The following is a 12,974-nucleotide window of genomic DNA, read 5'->3' as shown; positions in this document are numbered from 1 at the left end:
TACTTTCTTGGCATCGATGCTTTTGCCTTATATACTTCTTTGTTATCAAACAAAGGTATTTTTCTATGGTTCTCTTTAAGTATACGAAGACGATGAATGTTTCCTATTAGTCATAAATTGACCATAACTGATTCATACTAAAAACAGAAAGGTTATTTATGGATCTTGGTAATCTGAAAAAGATCAAATATAAACATACATAATCACAGAAAGGTCGTATATATGAATCATTGCAAAAAATTTTGCGTATCATATGGAATAATAATTGATCTTTTTATGATTACCAGGAATGCTCGTCTTGGGTATATGTCGAGAAAGCTGCACAAATTAAATTAAAAAATAATCACCAAGATGTGAAAATCAAAAGTCATTTTCAAAGGACTTGCTTAGGGACAGTACCGCTGATTGACTTTAGTTAGCAGTAAATCAATAGCACCTGACCACTCCAATACCTGACACAGATTGCATGCTCATATTCTTTTTTTCTTGCAATGAATGAAGTTTTTTGCTTTTGTTGATAAATGAATTTGATTTTGCGTTCTTTTCCCAATACTTTGTTTCATTTCGTCGTAAAAAACTTCTATTTAACCATTGATATTCTTTGAAGTCCATTCTTCTGATTAACTCTTGTTCATTTTGTCTTTCGTTTGTCCCTCCTCCTAATCTCATCATCACTTCCTCTAATATGTTTTTACAATCTCACATTGGCGCACAAACTAAAACGTGAAATTGAGGTCGGTTTTGGATTTTTCTTGATACTTTTTAAACGACAAGTTGAAGTGAAAGTTCTTGACACCCCATTAACTTATTCATTGAACAAATAATTTCTATGCATCGAAAAGATAAATTTCTATCCTGGCCATTTTGTCTATGTAATTTGCCGTTGTTTGGCAAAACTTTTGATAAAAATTTTTTGCATAAAGCAAAAACGTATTGAAACTGAAAGGCCACTTGTTCGTTGACAACAATGCAGCCGTATATTTAGTTTGAAAACCGGAAAGATGGCATTTTTGGACCTCTATATTTTTTGGTAAGGTTAGTGGTCTTTTGAAAAAAAAATTTAAAGTTGGTTTATTGGTTGTCAATTTGTTTTCATTCTATTTTAATAACCAAAATTGGTCTCATAGTTGTGTACCCTTTCTTAAGACGTGTGTCCGTTGTAAGCCTCTATCAAAGTTTATATAACAAAATCTAAACTACTTCTGTGCAGGCAGTGTCTGCGCTTAAATTAGCAGGCAATTATAACGAGTTTGTGGATCAGCAGGTTTGGAACATTATCTACCACCGCATATTCGGACGCCTCCTTGTTGATATTGTCATATCTCATCATTTGATAATTAGTTTTCTAATTTTTACAAAATATGAGCAAACATTTGGAAATAACAGCTGATTTTTTTGCAGATCAAACTAAATTTTTTCGAGGACTTCAGAAAGATCAGCTAAAAATTTAAAATTCAAAATAACAACCTTGACCGTCTTTTTGAAAATAGATTGTTACAAAAGTAAATCATTGCAGTAACTGACAACGCGACACGTGAAAAAAACTAATTAATTGTCCAAAGAAAAGCCAAGATTAACCAAATTGCATCAAAGGTTAACCTTCACAACGCAAGTTTTCATTTTCAATCAATTTCATATTTTCATCCCTCTTAACTTTTTCTGCATGTATAAATTCACTGAGTTGTTAAAGACCACGTGAACAGAATTTACCTGGACTTGAGTGAATATTTAAAATCTCAATGCACTATATTACATGTATAAAGCTTCAAATGAACGTGCATACATAATTTAAGAGCTTTTGAATGACCGAGTGATAGATTCAATGCTTTTTACATTTTCTACTGTTTTGACAAGCACTGAAAGTTTTTCATGCAAGAATTTGTTGAAAATTTAAATTGAAAATTTAAATTGAGTTTATTTATGTTATTAATCACTATTCTTGACACGGTTTTTTCTGTTACACACATTTTTATCATAAACATTGCCTGAACAGTTTTCTGTTTGATTTACTCTAATATTAATCTATTTTTGTTATTTACACCATTTTTAGTCGTTCGAGTAACACAAAAAGATCTCAGAGAGAAAGATCTCAGCGAAGAAGTGAAATAAATTTTCTCTGAAAACGAAAAAAAACCTGTCAGAGCTGATCAGTATCAGAATTAATATAAATCTATAAAAGTGTCTGCAAATTACGTTGATACCTGGATATTTCGCAACTGGCGGTGACGCTCAGAAACTAACTGCGTCTCCGTCAGTTTCAAACGGCGAAAAAGAAGTCAGTAACGCTGATGTTCATTATAATCAGAAATCCTTGAAAATTATACAATCCGATTTGACCGAGGTCAAGAAACTCGAATTTACAAAAATTTATTGCCAAATTGGAGAGAATTGAAAGTCAGTCGTGATAGGGAGATCCCAGGTTTAGGTGCGCGACCCTAGACCGCTCTGATCAGATCATTGTGGCGTGGTGCGACCCAAAATGCATGGTCTGGGAAAGGCTTGAGTTGCGCGATGATCCGGACAATGGTCGCACTATGGTCAGATCAGAGGGCAAAGTCGCACTATAGTCTGATCATAGGTCGCACAAAAGTCTGGACAATGGTCGCACTACGGTCTGATCAGAGGGCAAAGTCGCACTATATGTTTTAACGAATTTAGTTTCGATTCATTCAAATTTTGTCTGCAATAATCGTTTTGTCAATGTTTTCAGCAAATGCGGTTTTCAAATCGTGATGTCATCTCAATTATGGTCAATTATGTCAGGTAAAAAAAGCATGTGAGCCTGGTGGCGTAAAAAACCATGCGGACTAAGATGGAAGCCGAAACAGAATAGATGCAATGGATTGTTTCTCTTTATGCCCCAGTTTAACGGGTGCTCATAATTTGCACCCCTGGAAACAGAAGAATTTGCACCCCAAGGTCTTTGTCATGTAATGCCAATGTTTTGTCGCACGACGGTCGCCCAAAATTTGATCGCTAGAAAGTCGCAGAAATTTTTGGGTCGCTAGAAAGTCGCACAAAGTTTCTGAGTCGCACTATGGTCGCACCAATTCTTGGGTTGCACGATGGTCTGATCAGAGGGCAATGTCTGGGCAATGATCTGATCAGAGCGGTCTAGGGTCGCGCACCTAAACCTGGGATATCACAGAGGTCACAAGGGTCGCAACAAAAAGCCAGTGTCACTTTATTTTATATAGGAAAATTTAATTGCTGACTTGGTAACAAAAATTCTGAGTAGGCATTTTGTTAATTGGCGTGAGGGGAGTGGAAGGAAGGGATGGGTGACAAGCAGGCGGACTGGAAGATAGGCTGGTTCATCTGGTCAGGGGCGAAAGAGGGTGACCTAAAAGTGATCAGAGATATGGTGGACGAGGGGGCGGATGTGAACTATAAATACAATGGAACTACTCCACTTCACCAGGTGAGAGAATCTGTCTCACAAATTTTGGTACACTTTTTTGATTGGCAGGCAGTATTTTCATTAAGCAACTTCTTGACCATACTCAGGCTGACGTCTCTGACCCAAAAAATTGACCAACATGAAATCTTTTAATTATTGAATCCTATTTAACGCCATATCAAGGAAATAGAACAATAAACCTAAGTAGAAAAGGCCAAAACTGAAACGAGAGTACCCGGACCGAGGTGTCAACGCTAAAAAACGCAAAATTAAGTAAGATTGGCGTTGAATGCGTTGAATTGATGTAAGATCTACGCCTGAGCGTAGATTTTACATAAATTCAACGCATTCAACGCTAATCTTACATAATTTTGAGGTTGAATTTTGGCGTAGATCTTACATATTTAGCGTTGAATTTTAGCGGAGATCTTACATAAATTCAACGCATTCAACGCTAATTCTACATAATTTTGCGTTGAATTTTGGCGTAGATCTTACATATTTAGCGTTGAAGTCAGCGCTGATCTTACATAAATTCAACGCATTCAACGCGAATCTTACATATTTGTGCGTTGAATTTTGGCGTAGATCTTACATTTTAAGCGTTGAATTTTAGCGTTGATCTTACATAAATTCAACGCATTCAACGCTAATCTTACATAATTTTGCGTTGAATTTTGGCGTAGATCTTACATTTTTAGCGTTGAATTTTAGCGTTGATCATACATAAAGTCAACGCATTCATTGCTAATCTTACATAATTTTGCGTTAAATTTTGTCGTAGATCTTACATATTTAGCGTTGAATTTAGCGCTGATCTTACATAAATTCAACGCATTCAACGCTAATCTTACATAATTGTGCGTTGAATTTTGGCGTAGATCTTACATATTTAGCGTTGAATTTTAGCGTTGATCTTAAATAAATTCAACGCTTTCCTCGCTAATCTTACATAATCTTGCGTTAAATTTTGTCGTAGATCCTACATATTTAGAGTTGAATTTGGCGTAGATCTTAGATATTTAGCGTTGAATTTAGCGTTGATCTTACATTTTTTCAACGCATTCAACGGTAAACTTACATAATTTTGAGTTGAATCTTGGCGTAGATCTTACATATTTTTCGTTGAATTTTAGCGTTGATCTTTTATAATATCAACGCATTCAACGCTAATCGTACATTGTTTTGCGTTAAATTTTGGCGTAGATCTTATATATTTAGCGTTCAATTTTAGCGTTGATCTTATAAACTCAACCATTCAACGTTAATCTTACGTAATTTTGCGTTGAATTTTGGCGTAGATCTTACATATTAAGCGTTGAATTTTAGCGTTGATCTTGCATAAAGCCAACGCATTCAACGCTAATCTTATATTATTTTGCGTTGAATTTTGGTGTACATCTTACATATTTTGCGTTGAATTTTAGCGTAGATCTTAATTATTTAGCGTTGAATTTTAGCGCAGATCTTACATATTTAGCGTTGGGTTTAGCGTTTGTTGATCTTACATAAATTCAACGCATTCAACGCTAATCTTACATAATTTTGCGTTGAATTTTGGCGTAGATCTTACATATTAAGCGTTGAATTATAGCCTTGATCTTGCATAAATTCAACGCATTCAACGCTAATCTTACATTATTTTGCGTTGAATTTTGGCGTAGATCTTACATATTTAGCAATGAATTTTAGCGTTGATATTACATAAACTCAACGCATTCATCGCTAATCCTACATAATTTTGCGTTAAATTTTGTCGTAGATCTTACATAATTAGCGTTGAATTTAGCATATATCTTACATTTTTAGCGTAGATCTTACATATTTAGCATTGAATATAGCTTTGATCTTACATAATTTCAACGCATTCAACGCTAAACTTACATAATTTTGCGTTGAATTTTGGCGTAGATCTTACATATTTTGCGTTGAATTTTAGCGTAGATCTTACATATTTAGCGTTGAATTTTAGCGCAGATCTTATATATTTAGCGTTGAATTTAGCGTTGATCTTACATCAATTCAACGCATTCAACGCTAATCTTAGATAATTTTCATAATTTTGCGTTGAATTTTGGCGTAGATCTTACTTATTAAGCGTTGAATTTTAGCGTTGATCTTGCATAAATTCAGCGCATTCAGCGCTAAACTTACATTAATTTGCGTTGAATTTTGGCGTAGATCTTACATATTTAGCGTTGAATTTAGCGCTGATCTTACATAAATTCAACGCATTCAACGCTAATCTTACATTGTTTTGCGTTAAATTTTGGCGTAGATCTTATATATTTAGCGTTCAATTTTAGCGTTGATCTTATAAACTCAACCATTCAACGTTAATCTTACCTAATTTTGCGTTGAATTTTGGCGTAGATCTTACATATTACGCGTTGAATTTTAGCGTTGATCTTGCATAAAGCCAACGCATTCAACGCTAATCTTATATTATTTTGCGTTGAATTTTGGTGTACATCTTACATTTTTTGCGTTGAATTTTAGCGTAGATCTTAATTATTTAGCGTTGAATTTTAGCGCAGATCTTACATATTTAGCGTTGGGTTTAGCGTTTGTTGATCTTACATAAATTCAACGCATTCAACGCTAATCTTACATAATTTTGCGTTGAATTTTGGCTTAGACCTTGCATATTTAGCGTTGAATTTAGCGCTGATCTTACATAAATTCAACGCATTCAACGCTAATCTTACATAATTGTGCGTTGAATTTTGGCGTAGATCTTACATATTAAGCGTTGAATTTTAGCGTTGATCTTGCATAAATTCAACGCATTCAACGCTAATCTTACATTATTTTGCGTTGAATTTTAGCGTAGATCTTAATTATTTAGCGTTGAATTTTAGCGCAGATCTTACATATTTAGCGTTGGGTTTAGCGTTTGTTGATCTTACATAAATTCAACGCATTCAACGCTAATCTTACATAATTTTGCGTTGAATTTTGGCGTAGATCTTACATATTTAGCGTTGAATTTAGCGCTGATCTTACATAAATTCAACGCATTCAACGCTAATCATACATAATTGTGCGTTGAATTTTGGCGTAGATCTTACATATTAAGCGTTGAATTTTAGCGTTGATCTTGCATAAACTCAACGCATTCATCGCTAATCCTACATAATTTTGCGTTAAATTTTGTCGTAGATCTTACATATTTAGCGTTGAATTTAGCGTAGATCTTACATTTTTAGCGTAGATCTTACATATTTAGCATTGAATATAGCTTTGATCTTACATAATTTCAACGCATTCAACGCTAAACTTACATAATTTTGGGTTGAATTTTGGCGTAGATCTTACATATTTTGCGTTGAATTTTAGCGTAGATCTTACATATTTAGCGTTGAATTTTAGCGCAGATCTTATATATTTAGCGTTGAATTTAGCGTTGATCTTACATCAATTCAACGCTTTCAACGCTAATCTTAGATAATTTTCATAATTTTGCGTTGAATTTTGGCGTAGATCTTACTTATTAAGCGTTGAATTTTAGCGTTGATCTTGCATAAATTCAACGCATTCAGCGCTAATCTTACATTAATTTGCGTTGAACTTTGTCGTAGATCTTACATATTTAGCGTTGAATCTTAGCGTTGATCTTACATAAATTCAACGCATTCATCGCTAATCTTACATAATTTTGCGTTATATTTTGGCGTAGATCTTAAATATTTAGCGTTGAATTTTAGCGCAGATCTTATATATTTAGCGTTGAATTTAGCGTTGATCTTACATCAATTCAACGCATTCAACGCTAATCTTAGATAATTTTCATATTTTTGCGTTGAATTTTGGCGTAGATCTTACTTATTAAGCGTTGAATTTTAGCGTTGATCTTGCATAAATTCAACGCATTCAGCGCTAATCTTACATTAATTTGCGTTGAATTTTGGCGTAGATCTTACATATTTAGCGTTGAATCTTAGCGTTGATCTTACATAAATTCAACGCATTCATCGCTAATCTTACATAATTTTGCGTTATATTTTGGCGTAGATCTTACATATTTAGCGTTGAATTTTAGCGCAGATCTTACATATTTAGCGTTGGGTTTAGCGTTTGTTGATCTTACATAAATTCAACGCATTCAACGCTAATCTTACATAATTTTGCGTTGAATTTTGGCGTAGACCTTACATATTTAGCGTTGAATTTAGCGCTGATCTTACATAAATTCAACGCATTCAACGCTAATCTTACATAATTGTGCGTTGAATTTTGGCGTAGATCTTACATTTTTTGCGTTGAATTTTAGCATAGATCTTAATTATTTAGCTTTGAATTTTAGCGCAGATCTTACATATTTAGCGTTGGGTTTAGCGTTTGTTGATCTTACATAAATTCAACGCATTCAACGCTAATCTTACATAATTTTGCGTTGAATTTTGGCGTAGACCTTACATATTTAGCGTTGAATTTAGCGCTGATCTTACATAAATTCAACGCATTCAACGCTAATCTTACATAATTGTGCGTTGAATTTTGGCGTAGATCTTACATATTAAGCGTTGAATTTTAGCGTTGATCTTGCATAAATTCAACGCATTCAACGCTAATCTTACATTATTTTGCGTTGAATTTTAGCGTAGATCTTAATTATTTAGCGTTGAATTTTAGCGCAGATCTTACATATTTAGCGTTGGGTTTAGCGTTTGTTGATCTTACATAAACTCAACGCATTCAACGCTAATCTTACATAATTTTGCGTTGAATTTTGGCGTAGATCTTACATATTAAGCATTGAATTTTAGCGTTGATCTTGTATAAACTCAACGCATTCATCGCTAATCCTACATAATTTTGCGTTAAATTTTGTCGTAGATCTTACATAATTAGCGTTGAATTTAGCGTAGATCTTACATTTTTAGCGTAGATCTTACATATTTAGCATTGAATATAGCTTTGATCTTACATAATTTCAACGCATTCAACGCTAAACTTACATAATTTTGCGTTGAATTTTGGCGTAGATCTTACATATTTTGCGTTGAATTTTAGCGTAGATCTTACATATTTAGCGTTGAATTTTAGCGCAGATCTTATATATTTAGCGTTGAATTTAGCGTTGATCTTACATCAATTCAACGCATTCAACGCTAATCTTAGATAATTTTCATAATTTTGCGTTGAATTTTGGCGTAGATCTTACTTATTAAGCGTTGAATTTTAGCGTTGATCTTGCATAAATTCAACGCATTCAGCGCTAATCTTACATTAATTTGCGTTGAAGTTTGGCGTAGATCTTACATATTTAGCGTTGAATCTTAGCGTTGATCTTACATAAATTCAACGCATTCATCGCTAATCTTACATAATTTTGCGTTATATTTTGGCGTAGATCTTACATATTTAGCGTTGAATTTTAGCGTTGATCTTTTATAATATCAACGCATTCAACGCTATACTTACATAATTTTGCGTTGAGTTTTGGCGTAGATCTTACATATTTAGCGTTGAATTTTAGCGTTGATCTTACATAAACTCAACGCATTCAACGCTAATCTTACGTAATTTTGCGTTGAATTTTGGCGTAGATCTTACATATTAAGCGTTGAATTTTAGCGTTGATCTTGCATAAATTCAACGCATTCAACGCTAATCTTACATTATTTATGTTGAACTTTGTCGTAGATCTTACAAAATTTGCGTTGAATTTAGCGTAGATCTTACATTTTTTAGCGTAGATCTTACATATTTAGCATTGAATATAGCGTTGATCTTACATAATTTCAACGCATTCAACGCTAAACTTACATTATTTTGCGTTGAAGTTTGGCGTAGATCTTAAATATTTAGCGTTTAAATTTAGCGTTGATCTTACATAAATTCAACGCATTCACCGCTAATCTTACGTAATTTTACGTTGAATTTTGGCGTAGATCTTACATATTTAGCGTTGAATTTTAGCGTTGATATTACCTAAATTCAACGCATTCATCACTAATCCTACATAATTGTGCGTTGAATTTTGGCGTAGATCTTACATATTTTGCGTTGAATTTTAGCGTAGATCTTACATATTTAGCGTTGAACTGTAGCGCAGATCTTATATATTTAGCGTTGAATTTAGCGTTGATCTTACATAAATTCAACGCATTCACCGCTAATCTTACGTAATTTTACGTTGAATTTTGGCGTAGATCTTACATATTTAGCGTTGAATTTTAGCGTTGATATTACCTAAATTCAACGCATTCATCACTAATCCTACATAATTGTGCGTTGAATTTTGTTGTAGATCTTACATAATTTGCGTTGAATTTAGCTTAGATCTTACATTTTTTTGCGTAGATCTTACATATTTAGCATTGAATATAGCGTTGATCTTACATAATTTCAACGCATTCAACGCTAAACTTACATAATTTTGCGTTGAATTTTGGCGTAGATCTTACATATTTTGCGTTGAATTTTAGCGTAGATCTTACATATTTAGCGTTGAATTTTAGCGTAGATCTTACATATTTAGCATTGAATATAGCGTTGATCTTACATAATTTTCAAACGCATTCAACGCTAAACTTACATAATTTTGCGTTGAATTTTGGCGTAGATCTTACATATTTTGCGTTGAATTTTAGCGTAGATCTTACTTATTTAGCGTTGAATTTTAGCGCAGATCATATATATTTAGCATTGAATATAGCGTTGATCTTACATAATTTCAACGCATTCAACGCTAAACTTACATAATTTTGCGTTGAATTTTGGCGTAGATCTTACATATTTTGCGTTGAATTTTAGCGTAGATCTTACATATTTAGCGTTGAGTTTTAGCGCAGATCTTACATATTTAGCGTTGAATTTAGCGCTGATCTTACATAAATTCAACGCATTCACTGCTAATCTTACATAATTGTGCGTTGAGTTTTGGCGTAGATCTTACATATTAAGCGTTGAATTTTAGCGTTGATCTTGCCTAAATTCAACGCATCAACGCTAATCTTACTTTATTTTGCGTTCAATTTTGGCGTAGATCTTACATATTTAGCGTTGAATTTTAGCGTTGATCTTACATAAATTCAACGCATTCATCGCTAATATTACATAATTTTGCGTTAAATTTTGTCGCAGATCTTACATATTTAGCGATGAATTTAGCGTAGATCTTACGTTTTTTAGCGTAGATCTTACATAATTAGCATTGAATTTTAGCGTTGATCTTACATAATTTTCAAAGCATTCAACGCTAAAACTTACATAATTTTGCGTTGAATTTTGGCGTAGATCTTACATATTTAGCGTTGAATTTTAGCGTTGATCTTTTATAATATCAACGCTTTCAACGCTAATCTTACATTATTTTGCGTTGAATTTTGGCGTAGATCTTACATATTTAGCGTTGAATTTTAGCGTTGATCATACATAAATTCAACGCATTCATCGCTAATCTTACATAATTTTGCGTTAAAATTTGTCGTAGATCATACATATTTAGCAATGAATTTAGCGTAGATCTTGCATTTTTAGCGTAGATCTTACATATTTAGCATTGAATTTAGCGTTGATCTTATATAACTTCAACGCATTCAACGCTAAAATTACATAATTTTGCGTTGAATTTTGGCGTAGATCTTACATATTTAGCATTGAATTTTAGCGTTGATCTTTTATAATATCAACGCATTCAACGCTATACTTACATAAGTTTGCGTTGAATTTTGGCGTAGATCTTACATATTTAGCGTTGAGTTTAGCGCTGATCTTACATAAATTCAACGCATTCAACGCTAATCTTACATAATTGTGCGTTGAATTTTGGCATAGATCTTACATATTAAGCTTTGAATTTTAGCGTTGATCTTGCATTAAATCAACGCATTCAACGCTAATCTTACATTATTTTGCGTTGAATTTTGGCGTAGAGCTTACATTTTTAGCGTTGATTTTTCGCGTTGATCATACATAAATTCAACGCATTCATCACTAATCCTACATAATTGTGCGTTGAATTTTGGCGTAGATCTTACATATTTTGCGTTGAATTTTAGCGTGGATCTTACATATTTAGCGTTGAACTCTAGCGCAGATCTTATATATTTTAGCGTTGAATTTAGCGTTGATCTTACATAAATTCAACGCATTCAACGCTAATCTTACATAATTTTGCGTTGAATTTTGGCGTAGATCTTACATATTTAGCATTGAATTTTAGCGTTGATCTTTTATAATATCAACGCATTCAACGCTATACTTACATAAGTTTTGCGTTGAATTTTGGCGTAGATCTTACATATTTAGCGTTGAATTTTAGCGTTGATCATACATAAATTCAACGCATTCATCGCTAATCTTACATAATTTTGCGTTAAAATTTGTCGTAGATCATACATATTTAGCAATGAATTTAGCGTAGATCTTGCATTTTTTAGCGTAGATCTTACATATTTAGCATTGAATTTAGCGTTGATCTTATATAACTTCAACGCATTCAACGCTAAAATTACATAATTTTGCGTTGAATTTTGGCGTAGATCTTACATATTTAGCATTGAATTTTAGCGTTGATCTTTTATAATATCAACGCATTCAACGCTATACTTACATAAGTTTGCGTTGAATTTTGGCGTAGATCTTACATATTTAGCGTTGAGTTTAGCGCTGATCTTACATAAATTCAACGCATTCAACGCTAATCTTACATAATTGTGCGTTGAATTTTGGCATAGATCTTACATATTAAGCGTTGAATTTTAGCGTTGATCTTGCATTAAATCAACGCATTCAACGCTAATCTTACATTATTTTGCGTTGAATTTTGGCGTAGAGCTTACATTTTTAGCGTTGATTTTTTCGCGTTGATCATACATAAATTCAACGCATTCATCACTAATCCTACATAATTGTGCGTTGAATTTTGGCGTAGATCTTACATATTTTGCGTTGAATTTTAGCGTGGATCTTACATATTTAGCGTTGAACTCTAGCGCAGATCTTATATATTTAGCGTTGAATTTAGCGTTGATCTTACATAAATTCAACGCATTCAACGCTAATCTTACATAATTTTGCGTTGAATTTTGGCGTAGATCTTACATATTTAGCATTGAATTTTAGCGTTGATCTTTTATAATATCAACGCATTCAACGCTATACTTACATAAGTTTGCGTTGAATTTTGGCGTAGATCTTACATATTTAGCGTTGAATTTAGCGCTGATCTTACATAAATTCAACGCATTCACTGCTAATCTTACATAATTGTGCGTTGAGTTTTTGGCGTAGATCTTACATATTAAGCGTTGAATTTTTAGCGTTGATCTTGCCTAAATTCAACGCATCAACGCTAATCTTACTTTATTTTGCGTTCAATTTTGGCGTAGATCTTACATATTTAGCGTTGAATTTTAGCGTTGATCTTACATAAATTCAACGCATTCATCGCTAATATTACATAATTTTGCGTTAAATTTTGTCGCAGATCTTACATATTTAGCGATGAATTTAGCGTAGATCTTACGTTTTTTTAGCGTAGATCTTACATAATTAGCATTGAATTTAGCGTTGATCTTACATAATTTCAAAGCATTCAACGCTAAACTTACATAATTTTGCG

The 12,974-nt window shown here is 33.1% G+C and overlaps 2 protein-coding genes across 4 annotated transcripts in view; one reads left to right on the top strand and one right to left on the bottom strand.

Annotated features, from left to right (window-relative positions):
- LOC142351847 (bestrophin-3-like) overlaps positions 1-12,974 on the bottom strand; it is a 464,737-nt gene that overhangs the window by 93,975 nt on the left and 357,788 nt on the right. The window lies entirely within an intron of this gene.
- LOC142352169 (uncharacterized) overlaps positions 2,026-12,974 on the top strand; it is a 165,434-nt gene continuing 154,485 nt past the window's right edge. Inside the window, exons 1-2 of the mRNA XM_075404574.1 lie at positions 2,026-2,425; positions 3,149-3,421. Coding sequence (XP_075260689.1) covers positions 3,278-3,421 — 144 coding nt within the window. The 5' untranslated portion in view covers positions 2,026-2,425; positions 3,149-3,277. The remainder of the gene's footprint in view (positions 2,426-3,148; positions 3,422-12,974) is intronic.

The sequence above is a fragment of the Convolutriloba macropyga genome, chromosome 13, assembly GCF_964194025.1.
Source record: "Convolutriloba macropyga chromosome 13, txConMacr16.3, whole genome shotgun sequence".
NCBI classification, from domain to species: Eukaryota; Metazoa; Xenacoelomorpha; order Acoela; family Convolutidae; genus Convolutriloba; species Convolutriloba macropyga.
The sequence above is the reverse complement of the archived record's forward strand: the minus strand, read 5'-3'. Positions and strand labels throughout refer to the sequence as shown.